At 33.5% G+C, this 16511-nt stretch overlaps 1 protein-coding gene across 5 annotated transcripts in view; it reads left to right on the top strand.

Annotated features, from left to right (window-relative positions):
• MCTP2 (multiple C2 and transmembrane domain containing 2) overlaps positions 1–16511 on the top strand; it is a 260840-nt gene that overhangs the window by 141449 nt on the left and 102880 nt on the right. For all 5 annotated transcript variants that reach the window (XM_074295061.1, XM_074295057.1, XM_074295058.1 and 2 more), the window contains 2 exons: positions 11021–11123; positions 12913–13015. In XM_074295061.1, coding sequence (XP_074151162.1) covers positions 11021–11123; positions 12913–13015 — 206 coding nt within the window. The remainder of the gene's footprint in view (positions 1–11020; positions 11124–12912; positions 13016–16511) is intronic.

Below are 16511 nucleotides of genomic sequence, written 5' to 3'. Positions count from 1 at the left end.
GAAAGAGATTATCCTATCAAAAATCAATGCGAGTTTACAAAAAAACCTTTTGGTGTAATTCCTGTTTTCAGTGACTTGTAATTTTCTAAGATCTCTGGTTTACTGATAAATTCCGTCAGGTTCTAAAATTTTAATCAACAACTTAGGTGAAGGAACTTCATCAATATATTATAATGATGTTACTTTTGCAAGAGTCCTTTGGTAACCTAAAATTATGCAGATTGTTGCAGAAGAGAAAATGTAAAGATAACTAAAAAATAGTCATCTGATTTTCCAGTATTTAAAGTACTGGTCTTAAATAAACAGATGTATGAGTTGATGTTCTTTTGTTCTTGAATGGAACTGATTGGATGAAGTATTTCTCACTATTGAGGCTAAGTCACATGATCCCTCTTCCTAAAACTGGGAGATCCTGGCCTTGGATTCTGGGTTCAGGAGGGACTCAGCGGGGAGGGAGAGGTCATGTTTTCTCTGGGTTGCAGGAGGTGAAAGGAAGTTGCAGAAGTGACGGGACCTGTGGGAGGTGGACAGCACTGCTGACTTGGTCAAGGATGGTTACATCCTTTTGATTTATTCAATAGAAAGGCTTGGGTCTTTTCCTATTTAACCGGCTGTTATACTTCGGCTAGCCAGGTTCAGGAGCACATGGCAGGAGCTGGGATGGTTCCCAGATGTGCTTGGGCCTTTCCCTGCAGGGACTAAATAAATGCTTTCTCTTTGTACCTGAAGATGTCTCTGATTAATTTGGGAAAGGAGGTCTAGCACCCATCCCACACATTCTTAAAAAGAAGAGCATTAAATAAAAATGTCAAGTTTCTGAGATTATATTTCTAGTGCAAATCTATTAAAGAATCAGTAATATTCAAGCCTCAGTTCAAACTTTTAAACTAATTCTATATATATATATATATATATATATATATATATATATATATATATATATATATATATATATATATATATATATACATATATATATATATGATTTTTAAAGATTTTGTCAAATATAGAACAACATAACTTTTAAAATATCTATATATTAGATGTTAAATGTTTTAAAATGTGAAATAAGGAAATGTATATATAGTATGTTTTAAGTAATAGATCTTAATAATTTTCTATATTTATTAATTTTTTCTGAAATATTTTTAGCATAAGCCTAGAATTATTTACTTATCAATATTTATAAATTTATTTTCAAATATCCTACCAAATTTTGTATTCCATGTATTCTGGTGTTTGTATAAAGAGAGAGATTTTTTTTCCCAATCCTAAAATAATTTATCTTTGCTATTATCTTGTACCCTTTTAGTTGGAAGAAAGACAATCTAGTATTTTCAATCCTGAAATTAACGTTGGGTATTATCCCCATAAGTGATTATCCTAATGGAAAAGTTAGTGCCTGTCAGACATTTTCTATAGTTTGTCTTACAAACTTATGTCCAATAGAGTCTAAGATCCTTTTTAAGTAAAAGGTTATTCAGTGTAATGTCATTACAATGAGAAAATTCATGACTGAGTTTTGATTCATGAAGCAAATGACAAATCATGTTTTGAGACTAGTGCCAAAGATAGCTGCTATGTTATAATGTAATGTGACCAACACATCCCATTTGGCTGCTACTGTTTTTTTAAAAAATAGCATAAGTTCTTATCATACAAAAAGAAAACCATAAAGATCAATGTTCTCTCCTGTGCCATTGAGAAATGATGAGTGCTGCAAATACTGTTTCCTTAATAATGCCTTCCTTAAATGGTGTCATATTTCCTACTCTTCTTAGGCAAGCACTCAGATTTATGAATTAATATTGACAAAAGTAAAATCAGGGTCCCTTTAAGAGCCCAATAAAGAGATAATCAAAAAGACAATAAAGATCTGTAAGGGTTAACTGAAGAGTTATAAAGGAGCTTTAAAACTTTTCATATGGTCAGAAGAGTATTGTAATTCAGTGATGATAACCTTACTTTAGGCTTTAACAGCTAAGAGGTATCAGTGACCGCCTGATGACCCTACATCTATTGTTCTAGTAAAAGCAACTATTGTGAGGAGAAAGGATTTTTAAATGGACCAAGACAACCTAATTGCAGAAGAAACATATAGAATAGCTATAAATTTTTCAGAGACTTTAATACACACATTGTCACTTTAGGGACTGGTTGAGAATATAACTCAGTTAATGTCAATAGATGTGTTGGTATATGTTCCTTCTGCTTAAGTTATATTTTAGAGTATGAACTTAGCCCTGGAATATTCTTCACTTAACTATAAAATTCATAATCAAAACCATTATACTTTGTTAATAATACAAGATTTGCTAGCAGGATATAATGGATGCTTGAGTTTGTACAGACCATGGTTATGAGTATTGAATTGATCATTGTCTGAAAAACATTTCAAGGCCTTACCCATGCTACTGTTGGAATTCAGAAGGGATTTCAAAAGGTTGGGTTTTGCAGTCTGGCGTTGCAAGGTTTCTCAAATTAATTTGTAGGCTTGAACCCATATCCAAGTCAAGGAGCAAAGTTTATTGTAATTGTAATGCCAATTGAAGTGGGCTAAATTACAAAAGAATTTAGCAAAGAACTGGGAGTAAGAAGGTAATTTTATAGGAAAAAAGAGAAAAAAGATCAGGTGCTTCATGTCACTGATAAGCTAATTTTTTGGCTCAGAGTTAGAACTGAGGAGTCTTCTCAGTAATTTGGTTATCACTGACCAGCAGATCATGTATCTGACAGTCAGCAATGTTTGTTTACAAACAGATTGTTAGAACAACAGCATTCTAAGGCCTCAGGATCAATACTATATCTTCCCTAAAATCTAAGGGAAGAAATATTATTATATTCCTAGGCCAGAAGACTTTTATAATCATTGACAAACAGATTGTTAGAATAATAGCACTTTAAGATTGGGATGACCTTGGGATCACTAATTCTAAAGCCAGAAGACTTTAAGCATTTTAAGATCAGGGGACCTTAAACATTATTGCTATATTTCCTCTAGAAACTATACCACATCACTACCACATAGCATTGAGCACACATGAGATGGTTGGATGTGAAACTTCTGGAAAATGAAAGCAATTATGGGAAACTGCCAACAGCAATTCAGCAGTACTGCAAATTGTGTGATCCAACTCACCACCAATAATGAGGGCACTGGTTGTCTCTGAAATTATTTACCAGGTAGATTACTGAGAATCATCAAAAAAGTGATTCTATCATTATTCCTCTAATTTCATAAGAATAAACAATTAAAGTGTTGACTTGCCAACATTTGGGGACTTCTCATGATCCAAAAAACCCCCACAATTTTTGAAGCTGGCTTTATAATCTGCAGAATAATTTTCAGATATTTATTTTATCAGGTATTGGTAAGATTTTAAAAAAGCCATAGTCATTCAGTTCTTTTGCCCAAAAGATGAAGATTTCTGTGCTGCACTGAAGGTTTTATAAGGGAGAGACAACTTAATAATTATACTAAAATTGAAGTGCTTTAGGAGAGCAATTCCTAGTACCAAATGACATGTTTGGGGGTTTAGCACCAAATGATAAAATTGATGTAGGCACCAAATGTTGGGTTCAGTTATGTGAAGAATTCACAATGGCCATTCTCTTTGGCAAAAGGTAGATTTATTTAGAAGAGGTAACAGACAAAATGAGAAGATACAATAGACACCAAGAATGATAAATATGAAATAGAGTTGGGAGAGCATACAGGTAGCAAAGGAAGGGATTTTAAGAATTAATGATGGAAAATACAAATTCTGTAATGAAACTTACAGAAGAAAGATACAATGAGGCACAGTGGGGAGGGATGAGAGGTAAGATACCATGACACATAGTAAGGTGATGATGATAGGAGAGATACCATGTGCCATCAGGAAGGAGAGGAAGGATATCACAAGATAGATTGCCATTGCTGGCTACAACCTACAAAGGGATTCAGCAAAGATGAAGTGGGCCAGAGACAGATTTATAAGCAGAAATTTAATCTCTGGGGTTTGAAATAACTTAGATTTCTGGCTAGACAATCTCCACAGAGGATGGGACTAAAAGTCTTTAGGCAGAGAAGTGATCAATGCAGGAGAGCCACCAGGAGGCTGGTCAAAGATAAAATGCCCCTTTTCCAGTCCTTTTCAGCCTTATATAACCTGTTACAATTACATCATTACAGTATACTGAGTGTAAGCCAATCTAGAGTGATTATATCATTATATCAAACTAGAGTGACTATATCATTGTATCAAACTAAAGTGATTATATCATTATATCATACTAGATAAATGTGAACTAGAGAATCATTATCTCATCAATTCCACTGAGTATACGTCTCCAAAGTTCTGGCCCTCTACTGGTGACCTAATCAAAGTAAAACATAAAATTCCTCTGTAATCCTAAGAAAAAGAAAAACTTGAATGAGTTGAAATTGATGACTGGTTGATTTCTCTAATATGTACTCGAACATCGTTGATAAGGTACTGGGAAGTATAAAGGACCTTCCAAGGCACAAATATATTGGCATCATATCAGTTAAATCAGACTTGGAAAAAAAATTCAGGATTTAATTTGTTTCCAAAACATTTACTAGCCTATTTTTTATATTTCCTACTCAAAATGTCATGGGCTCCTTATCACTGAAGGCTGCTTATCCAGTACTTTCTGGAGAGGAGTCTCTTTCGGGTCAGAGTTTGACTAAATGACTTCTCAGGTCCCTTCTATTTATCTCTCCTTTGAGAGATTGTATACGTCTATAAGCCAAACCATTTTTTTTTCAAGTTGTCCCATATCTCAAAAAATAGCTAAACTTCCTCCCCCCAAAATTCTGCCAGCCACACTGTGTAAGTACATTTTCTTTCCAGTCTAGTGTGAGACAAACCTTCCTATTGAACCATTTTCCTACATTTATATAACACTGGAGAAAGCTAGGAACTTTGAACAGAGAAAATGATCCTTTTTCAAGACCCTTCTTTTCATATTCTCTACATATAATAATAAGTCATTAATATATATTAAGTATCTTTGGTGATAGATGAGTAAGTATAGAAATCTGTTCCCTTTCATTCTCTTCTTTCTCTTCTACAGAGATACAGAAATTAATCTGGCCCTGGTTACCAATGGCTTTTGTTTTGTTTTGTTTTTATTTATAGGATAACTTGTAGAAATATAATTTAAGCTGCATATCAAGGAATAGTAACTCAAGTTCTCTCTTCTCTTGATTCTGATATTATCAGGACTTCTCTATTATTTTTTAACTTATACTTTAGTCTCTTCACTTTCTTTTGTTTTCTATTTTAGCCTCAATCTATGATTTCATGGAACTCTTGATGAGTAAACTTCACTAGACAATATGATTGGTATCTATTCTGCAGTTTGTAATTACAGATACCTGAAGGCTAGAGATGTTAAGTGATTTTCTCATAATCTCTCAGCTTGAATGTGTCAAAGGCATACATATTTCTAGTATAGTGGAAATATTAATGACTATCAATTGATTTTTTTCATTTTTTAAAACAGATACCAAAAATATGTGTGGAATATATTCCTTATTTCTGTCTCATGCCTTAAAAAAGAAGAAAGTATGCTTTGTTAATAAGAACATCCCCCTTTTTAAAAATTAGTTTGGTTTTTGCATACTAATTTTTTATAATCTAGATAATAGTTTTGTTAATGTGAAATATCTTTTCTGCCTCGGCCTCATTGAATATCTTGGGTCTGAATAAAAGTGCTATTCTCAATAACTGTTGACCAAAAACAGTATTCAGAACACAAAATTATAGAGTAGGAATGTTCTTGGCATATTCTATAACACTGTGCATTTTAAGTAGGTTCTGTAAGTTAAGAACAGTGGCTGTTGTCTTTTGAAATACAGGTCTGTGTAGCAGAATAGAATAGTTCCTATAGTTATTGTTCCCCTGGCATATTAATCAAAAAGTCTATTTTCTTGTTTTTCTTCCCATTGTTGGCTTTTGAAGCTGTATCCATAGCAATATATCTCCTCTTAAAGATGTTCTCATTTCAAAAACATTTTTGTAATTGAAATTCTTAGAAAGCTTAATAGTAGCAATTGGCTGCTTTTAATATTGTTTGTGAACATCATGTCTTACCTAAATGGGATTGGAGGGAGGGAGAAATCACTTTAAAAAACAAAAACAAAAACTAAATACTATAACTAACTTAAGAAGAAATTCCAATTTAAGATCATCAGAAAGAATGGTATTTAGTATGTTATCATTTTATCAAAGAAGTTACCCAGCTCTTACTGAAAACATTGCAGTAGAAATTAAAGGAAAAATATCATTGTGAACTAAATAGTCAAGAAAAGTTTCATAGAGGAGATAGGATTTGAACTAGACTTTAAAGAACTACAGATTTTAGATTGGGTGAAATTTAAAAAAATAGGTTAGGAAAGAGAATAAACAAATACATGTGTGGGGCTGACAGTTTGCTGAGATGTTGGAGAATACATAGTATTAGTTTAAGGAATTTGGAAGTGATATACTAGGCTATTGTTGGTTCTCCCCAAAGTGCTTGATCACATATTCATTAAAGCAGCATCTTAGAAAAACTAAAGCAGCATGCTATCCTGGCCTCCCCACCATCAGCCTCCCATCTTTCTGAATCACTTCCCAGAAAACTAAAGATAGTTCTTACATAAGACTTACTTTAATAATGTCACTTTAAGCAACAGCTAGGTGGAGCAGTGGATTTGGTGTTAGCATGAACTGAGTTCAGATCTTTCTTAGTATACTTACCAGTTGTGTAACCCAAGCAAATCACACTCCTATCTTTATCTCTCCTGTTAAATAAGAATAATAGTAGTATCTGCCAAATAAGGTTTTTGTAAGGATCTAATGGGATGACAGATAATGTTTTGCAAACCTCAAGGCACTATATACATTCTAGTTATTTTTAACCACACCATTTATTTGCTATGTACCATGCACTATCCTTAGTGATAAGGAAATTGAGTAAAAGTGAATTCACCTACACATATGCACACTCATATATGAAAAGATAAAGATCTATAGTTACATATAAATATATACAAGATAAATCTATGCTAATGGAAAGGCCCCTAGTAGTTGGGAAGAACAAGAAAGAATTCATGTAAAAGTTGTTGTGAGCCAAATATTGAAGGAAATTTAGCATTCTAAGAGGCAGAGGTGAAGGAGAAGTGCATTCTAGGCATGCATATAAAGTCATAGAAATGGGAAGTGCCAGTGTTTGAGGATCAATAAAAAAGGCTATAGAGTTTATGAAGGAGAGGATATGCAGAAAGTGAACAACAATAATTAAGTGCTTACTATGTGACAAGTACTATGTTAAGCATTTTAAAAAATCATATTTAATCTTTACTATTATCCTGTAGGTACAATTATGATCTCTATTTTACAATTGAGGAAATTGAAAAAAAAAGTTAAATGATCTGCCCAGTGTGATACAGCCAGGCAGTGTCTAGTCTAAGGTTAGATTTAAAGTCAGTACTTCCTGACTTCAGGCTCAGGATTGTATACTCTGTGTCTCCCAATTGCCTAGGCAGAGGGTTAGGTTGTGAAGACTTTAAATGGCAAAGGGAAGAATTTATATTTCCACATAGAGGTAATAGGGAGCCACAGAAACTTATTGGTTTGTTCTGACATTGTTAGGCCATGCACTATTTGACTCCAATAATTTTAATCACTTCAATAACTTGGGCAGCCATGATCACATTTTCCTAAGTGGATCCCATTGGGAATTGAAACTACTCAATTATAGTTAGGGTCACAAGAGAAAAATAACACTGATAGGTTCTAGCATTGGAAGATATGATTTCTAGGTACCAGCCATATAAAACATTGATATGGGTTTGGAGTTGCTGGAAATATTATAAATATTTCCTAGTAAGATATTTTTAAAGAGATGTAAATTTTTGGCAGGCCTGGCCATACAGTTATAGGAGACATGCTTAAATTTGTTATTTTTAATTGTGAGAAGTCAGAGTATAGATACTTTCCCAAGTAAGAGGACCTTGGTTCAAATTCTTCTTTTGAGATATAACACTGTAATCTTAGGAAAATCATTTACCTTCTCTGACCTGACTCTTTTCTGATTTCAAAATTCTCTTCTAATTTTAAGTGTCTGATCCCTTGACTGGCTGAGCATTGTTTTTATACATCTTATGTATACATAATGTTAGAATCTGTCAAAGGGTTATTTTTTTTTTCTTGTGGACCTAGTTCAGTAGTTTCCATTCCCAATGGGATCCACTTAGGAAAATGTGATCCTGGTTGTCCAAGTTATTTAAGTCATTAAAATTATTGGAGTTAAGTAGTGTATGGTCTAACATATGTCAGAACAAACCAATAAATTTCTGTGGTTTCCTGTACCTCTATGTGGAAATACAAATTCTTCCCTTTGCCATTTAAAGTCTTCACACTCTAACCCTCATCTACCCTTCCAGCTTAAGCAATCGGGAGACACAAGAGTATACAATCTTGTGCTTGAAGTCAGGAAGAACTGAGTTCAAATCTAATCTTAGACACTGACTGTCTGTATCATAGTGAGCAGATCATTTAACTTCTTTCTCAATTTTCTCAATAAAATGGAGATCATAATCGTACCTACAAGATAATAGTAAAAGATTAAATATGAAAAAAATTTTTTTAGTGCTTAGCATAGTACCTGGCACATAGTAAGCACTTAATTATAGAAAATTCTCTTCTTGACTACCTGAGCATTGTTTTTATTTAGACTTCTCTAGATATAACCATTTAACAAAAAGTCTTAAGGATATAAAGATAAGATTTTTATAAATGTTGATAGAAATGTCATCCTTTGTAGTAACTAATAAGATTTGTAGATAACATTAATAACATCTCATTAATCGCAATCCTACTAAGTACAATGCTGATAAAAATTGATATTGAAAATCATATCTGAAAGAACAAAGGAGAACAATTTTAAATTATTTCAAAATAGAAAATATTAGTATGAGTTTGAAAATAGACCATAAATAGTCTTGACATAATAACTTTGACGCTAAAGTCTTATCAGTACTCATTTACCTCAAATGTCTTTGGGATGAAGGGGAAAAATTTTGAAAAAGGTGCATTTGTTTATTAGGTTACAGTGCTCAAAATTCATAGAGGCTGATGGTAAATCTTTCCTTCATTATATTGCATTCTATTACTTTCTAACACTTTTGTTAAAGATTCACCTGTTATTAAAGTGTGTATGTTTTTCTTGATTAAAACTACTGGTATTTTATTTTATTTTATTTCCTGATATACTATCTTTCTTGTTCTATAATGAAGCATTTTAATAAGCTTTAACTAAATTATAATATAAAGGTTGGTTCAGGATGCTCCTCAGAGACGTGTTCCAAAAGTTATCAATTCTGAGCAGAAGTCTGTTCCTCATTAGCTGGGACAGCCAGAAGTATACTTGCTCCACAGCTTCAGCACCAAAGGAAGAACTGCTGTCTCAAAAGGACAGGCCAGAGAATTTGCCCTGCTGTAGATTAACCCCAGGGCTTTCATTAAAAATGTCATTCTGTTTCACTAGAGCAAGTGCTGAACGGATGTCATGTTGGTGCCTCTGGAGGGTAAGCACTGATGCCCATAATGGTCTGACAAATTGTTAAATGGATGATGTAGTTTTGGTTGAAGAAGCAAATCATTAAGGTTTGGTATACCTGGGCACAAAACTGTGGAAGACTTGCTCTCTTGATAAAGATAAAAGCTGTTTTTCACATGGAAGAAAAACAAAGCAAAGCATTTACAGAAAGAGAACCCTGATGAGAACTTGGGTTAGTTATGTAATTATCTCAACTCCAGGTTTGATCCTGGCTATTGTTATTCTAAACAGCATTGGGTTGCATGGTCTTTTCAAACATGGCCCATTTGCCATCTTCTAATCAACTGATCATTGACCCTAGTCCTGTAGATGTCTGTCTCCTTTCTCTTCTGCTTTTTTATATGGGGTTTCTATGTGTCAGTCACCTTATTGATGTGTAATAGCTGAGAGTTCTTAGTTACTAAATAAATTGGAGATACATAGAATTACTTGATTGTTTGGACTTAAAGAGGACTCAATGAATTCAGCATCAAACCCTGACCCCAAGTCTTCCTTAGCCATTTGTTGGAAAAACATCTATTGCCCTGCTCCTCATTAATTGATTCTTCTCTATTCTGTGAAGTGCTTATAACAGATATAGGCCTACAAAATTAGACATTTTAGAAATGTTATATGGACTCATTGTGGAAGCAATATTTTTTTTTCCCCTAATAATCACTCAAGTTCAATTTGAATGTAAGGAGAATTGCATCTCCCCTATCTTGTTTTCAGGTTCTACTTTCATTGTTTTCAATCTAACAAGGTAAGTAAAAGGCAAGGGGATGCAACTAGGGAAAATTGGGGAAGAGCAAGGACAGATTCTCTTTTCATTTTATTCATAGACAAAATGCAGAAATGGATTGTCATATAAACCCTAACCACATCCTACAATTAGCAAAACCTGTCAGCTGTTCTAATTTTGTGTTTGTGAGTGTGCATTCATATTCTTATAGAAATAAATACATCATTCATATTTTGGTCCTTTATTAATACAGATCAGTTAGTGGACTGATGTGCCACTGTCCTCAGGCTTTGCTCCCTGGCTCTCCTTTCTGGACATGCTCTATTCTCCCTTCATCCAAGTCACACAGGATGTGCCAGATCACTGGGATTACCTCTGGATGTCATAGTTCCCACATTTGGAGTGGGAAGGCACTTTAGAGGACAAAGAATCCAATCTCAAAAGTTTACAAATAAAGAAATTTAGCTAGAGATTAAGTAACTTGCCCAGGAGCTCTGAGATAGGATTTGAAACAAGGTCTTTCCAAGTTTAATATTCTTTCTTTTACAACTCTGCCTCTGAAGCACTGCCAAGTGGCATTAGCATAACAATTGTTTCAGTTACCACTTACCTTTAATGTAATAAGGTCATCTCTTTGACTCTTAAGAATGTTTTTTTTTTTTTTTTTTTTTTTTTTCTTTTCAGGAAAGAGTGATCCTTTTTGCTTATTAGAATTGGGAAATGATCGACTCCAGACACATACAGTATACAAAAACCTCAATCCTGAATGGAACAAAGTTTTCACATTGTAAGTAAGTGACATTATCAGCAAAACTAATCAGTCTTTTAGCTGTATTTTAAGTTAATTGACCTATTAATTATACTGTTACTTTGTAAAGGTTAAGACAAGGCAATAGGATTTCTATTTATTGAGAGAAAAATCATCCTTTTTTTTTTTTCATTTAAAAAAAAATTATATTTTTATTTTGATGAGGTGTGAGAATTGAGGGTAAGAGATCTCCTCTGGTCAGTGTTGCAAATTCCTTGAAAAAGCATTCACACTAAGAAGATAGCTTGCTAGGAAGACAGCTTTTTTAGTGGGCAAGGTCCTGTCAGGGCTATTGCAAAGGTTGACACTGAGAAGAAAATATCTTCTCCAGTGGACTAATTCCAGAAGGGCAAATAGCTCTTGATTAGGAATTTGGCAAAAGTGGGTTAACAAACCCTTGTTTATATCTGGTAAATGTGGGCCTGGGGCTGGGGAGCTCAAAAGGATGTTGACTATGCCCTAAGCCAAGATCTCCAATTGAATGAGATTACTTAACTGGGAGTTGGTTACTTAACTGGGTCATCTCAGGTGTGCCCCTCCCAGGGACAGCTTAAGACCCTGAATCACTCTTTCCCCACAGATTAAAGGAGACACAGTTCACATCATTTTCCCCCCAAAAGATTTCAGTTTACATCAATTTTACTGTCTAGAATTCATGATGAAAATAAATTTTGAATTGTGTTGGTAAAGTAAATAGAATGATTAGTAAATTTAGTAGATAATTACTCTACAATTAGCTTCTCTCTACCTAGAATAATTTTGGGGTTAGAAAACCTAAAATATATATCTGAAGTTCAAGGGACTGCTATTTAGCACAAGTGGTAAAGTCAAGATATCTTAAACTGCATAAAATTTCTGAAAACATGCCATCTATGAATTCTCATTGGTTTCAGATGGTTCTTTTCAGTTTAGGTAATCATAGCTACCCAACTCTTGGATTTTTTTTTTTCTGTCATACTTCTCAAACCTGACCCAAATAGTTAAGAAGCTTTATAATACCTCAAATTCACTAGTTTATATTGGAAGCTGTAACACTTAGCAAGAAATTGAGTGCTTGTGGTGGTGTAGTAAAATGGGGATTCATTCTGCTAAGAGACTGGTAATACAATAAGCTTATAAAGGAAAGAATGAGGTTGAATAGAAATTATGTAAACTATGGTAATAGAAGAGAGCATGAAGAATGCTACAGAAGTGGTTTCAGCTTTGCTATTAAAACTAGCAAAACTCCAGGTGCCACCAGCCATTTATTTTGGAATTATACCCTAATCAATCTTTCACTGTAGTAGATTTCTGACTATACATCAATACAGTAGAGTTTCTAGATACTTATAGAATTGCTCATATCTTATGTTTCAACTCTGGGATACTGAATCTCTCAGTCAACTGTTGATTTAGAACAGTTTCACCAAAGCATAATTATTAAGTACAATTTTTGTTGTACTTTGAAGTAGCTCACCCTTGTCCTTTTTAGTCTTGTCCCTAATCTTGTTTCTTTCACAACTCAGACTGAGTTCATGTACATGTAAAAGAATATCATAGAGGAAAAGTTGACTTTTTTATTTTTCATGTGGATGTCTGAACCTCCTATGATGGAAGGTTTGGGAATATAGTCAGTTTGATTTAATTTTTGGAATTTAATTAAATGGTAGTTTTATACTCTAAGGAAATGCAGACTTAATTAGTGAAACAATTTTTTTTTGAGATCTTCAAGGAACAGACTTCATTTGTGTGTGTTTGTGTATAACACACTCTGTACTTCTTGTTCCAGTCCTATTAAAGATATCCACGATGTTTTGGAAGTGACAGTATTTGATGAAGATGGAGATAAGCCCCCTGATTTCCTTGGGAAAGTTGCCATCCCCTTGCTGTCTGTAAGTTATCATCACTGAAAAACATTGCTTCTTTCTACTTTGATGGGATTCAATGGATTAGAGTCATCTTTTTTTTTCCCTAGCTAAATTAAAAAGCTTGATGGGGAGATAAACAAAAATAGAGTTATTTCTTGGGAAATATTTTAAGGAATTCTTGATATAAAAAGCCTACTTTTTATCTGATACTTTTACTAGTTAAAATGTTTTTAAATTGCCCATTATACACTGGTAATTTCCATATTTTCAGGTACATGTGTATGATTGATGCTCACAGATGAATATTACAATTCCAAAATATTTTCATTATTTTCTTTATCTCTGTCTGTATTTCCCTCCCCCCTCTTTTACTGAGGAAAGATATGCACACATACATATGTACACACATATGTGTGTAGATAGCTATAAATAGTTGTCAATACACATAGATATATGCAATGAGCTAGGGGAAAATACACACAGAAATACATTCATATGATATATGAGTGCATATATATTTGTGTATTTATTCATGAAACAGCATTTCATTGGAATGATCTATGGACTTTTATAGTAGAAAGAAAGGTGCTTTAGTGATCTACTGATATATTATAATTTGGAAGTAGCTCAGATTGTTTAAGTGAGAGGAAGTTTTAAATTTATCTTAATGAAAGCACTCAAAGGAGAAAAAAGATGACTAGTATCCTATCATTGTAACAGGAAAGGAACATGGAAAGAATGGGTACTAAATTCTTCCTAATTAATTTGATGCACATATTTTTTTTTATATTCCATGTATTCTTCTTCTACATTAGCCATTTGTTGACCTTGTTAGTTTCTTGACCAATTGCACTATAAATAGCTATTCTTCCTTCTCTTCAGGCACTGTAACTTATATATATATATATATATGTGTGTGTGTGTGTGTGTGTGTGTGTATGTATTCTTCCCCAAGGTATACATTTTATTAAAGCTTTTACTAATTTATTGGATAGTGAATCTTTTTTTAAATGATTCTTTTGTATAACATGAAGTGCCATTTGATATTTACAAGAAAGAGCAAGGATTGGTAGACCTCACAACATCTTTTATACTGCTTTTGATCACTTTGCTAATTTTTTCCCCCAAGTCCTAATATCCCTGATGTTACTGAAAGAGAGTGCTGGAGCATCTGCTCTCCTGTAGAATCTGTTCTTGCCAAATGTTCAATATGATTATCATCAGGGAATGTAGGCTATTGAGGAAAGATCTTAATTTGGAATTTTCTTTTCTCTCTTTTTTAAAAATTAGGATATTGTCAGTTATTCCTTAAAGGATTTATATAATAAAAGGATGTGAGTTTTGGTGAAATTTGCATGCTATTCAGTTAGTTTGGGGAAAAAAAAAGAGTTCTCCAATCTAGTCTCTTTCTTTTTTGATTTATTGTCTTTCCAATTAATTCCTTTATGTTTATACATTTATATCTTCATATACATATCGTATATGCATCTTTATCTTCTTAGGTGATCCCAAGTTAGCATCCTTAATTTTCCTCTTGCTTATAACAACTATTGCTTACTTGGATTTTTAAATATGTAATCAGGTGATTTATTTTTCCCTTTAACTTGTACTTTCCATTTGCTAAAAAGTGAGCACTAAGGAAATAACCATCTAGATTGCTTAAATACTTCTCTCTTTCCTTCCCACCCCAAAAAAGGATTGGTAATTCTCAAATGCTTGACACCTTTAGTATTTCTGGAATCAGAAATCTTCTACACATCTTATTACCTTCATAAAATGCCCTGATACTTTACAACTTACCTAATATTTTCTTTCATATGTTTACTAAAAACAATTTAAGGTACATCCTCTAAGGTCCTTTGTGGGATATAACTCATAACTTGTTTATTTAAGACACTGATGTAATAATTCTTATTATCCATCAGGTATGCCTCCCTACATTTAGAGTATGTTTTCATTAGAAATATGATCTCTGCTATTTATTGTTTGTCCTTGCCTTTGCTATCACTTGGCACAAGTGATCTGATATTTGTGACCTGATATTTTATTAGTGTCAATAGAGTGAGTCAGTGATAGTGGTATACCCTTTTCACTTTACTTCTAGATTAAGTTTTCATCACTTTATTGTCCTCTTCACTTTGTCTTTATTACCCAATCCATCTCCTTGTCACAGACTCTTTGTCATATCCTTTCTTAAGGAGTTCAGCAACTTATTATTGATCTTTCTGCTCTGGCCTTTCCTTCACGAAGTGGGCCTTGTGATTGAACAGCTCAACATGAAGCAATGGCTATTCTTGAACCCCTTACTTCCATGTCCTAATATCAGTCATGCATTATCGAAATCTGGGATTTCTCCCTTTTGTTCCTTCTCACGTGTTGTTGAACACTTCTAGTCTAAGTCAAGCAACCATGTTAATAGAGTCCACTACAAATTTATTTTACCTGATCTCATTTGGGACCTCACTATTGGAAGGCAGTGTGTTTATTCTTTCTTGATCTATTCTAACACTCCACAGCAGTTCTTCCAAGTTATTCTGTTATCTTCAGAATCCCTATACCACCTCTTCCTCCCTACACTGAGAAAATAGAGGTCATCCAGTCTATGAGCTTTCTCTTCTCTCCACATCCCCTCCCGAAAAAAAAATGTCCCTAGTCTTTAATTTGATTTAAAATGAGATGATTATGTAGATTCTCTTTGTTAAAGAGATTCCTGTGTCTGCACCTTGGATTTCATCCCCTCTATTTTCTTATAGTTTTCTCTTTCAATCATTCTACTAACTTTCAATCTTAATTTATACACCATTTTCTTCTCTACTAGAGGTTTCCTTTGAACCTACCATTTCCTCCCTTTATAGCTCCTCCTTCTATTTCCTCTCTGCTTTTCACAACCACGGTCTCAGAAAGTGTTGCCTATATTCATTATTTTCATTTTCTTGCCTTTTAACCCCTTTTTGAATACCTTGTAATTTACTTTCTTACCTCAACACTTGATTGACAATAACAGTAGCTAAAGACGATGATTCATTGCATAACTCTGTAAAATTTACATAGCACTTTAGATATCTTAACTTCTGTGAGGTAGATAGTATTATTATCTCCATTTTATTGAAGAGAAAACTGATATCTGCAGGTGTTAAATGAATTCACCAGGCTCTCACGGTCTTCCTCACTCCTAGCCCCATCCACCTAGCTGCCTCTCTCCAAGATTATCTCTACTGGTTTTATAATAAGTATTCTAAAACTCAGTACTTTGTTTTCTCTACAATACCTGTCTTCAAAGGTTCTATTTTTTTTGTTGAAGGTACCACTGTCTTTTCAATGAACCAAGTTCAAAAACTTTTAATTATCCTTGATTTGCCCCTTTCCTCATGTCTAAGGAATGGTAATTGTTTTAAATTTAAACTCTACATCTCTTTATTTGTTTCTTCTTTATTCATCCATCTTTTACCCTATTGTAGGCTTTCATTATTTCTCATCTGTTTCAGTAGTCTCCTAATCAGTATTTTAAGACTATTCCTAA

Source organism: Sminthopsis crassicaudata, chromosome 2 (assembly GCF_048593235.1).
Source record: "Sminthopsis crassicaudata isolate SCR6 chromosome 2, ASM4859323v1, whole genome shotgun sequence".
Taxonomy (NCBI): Eukaryota; Metazoa; Chordata; class Mammalia; order Dasyuromorphia; family Dasyuridae; genus Sminthopsis; species Sminthopsis crassicaudata.
This window is presented reverse-complemented; position numbering and strand designations above follow the sequence as displayed.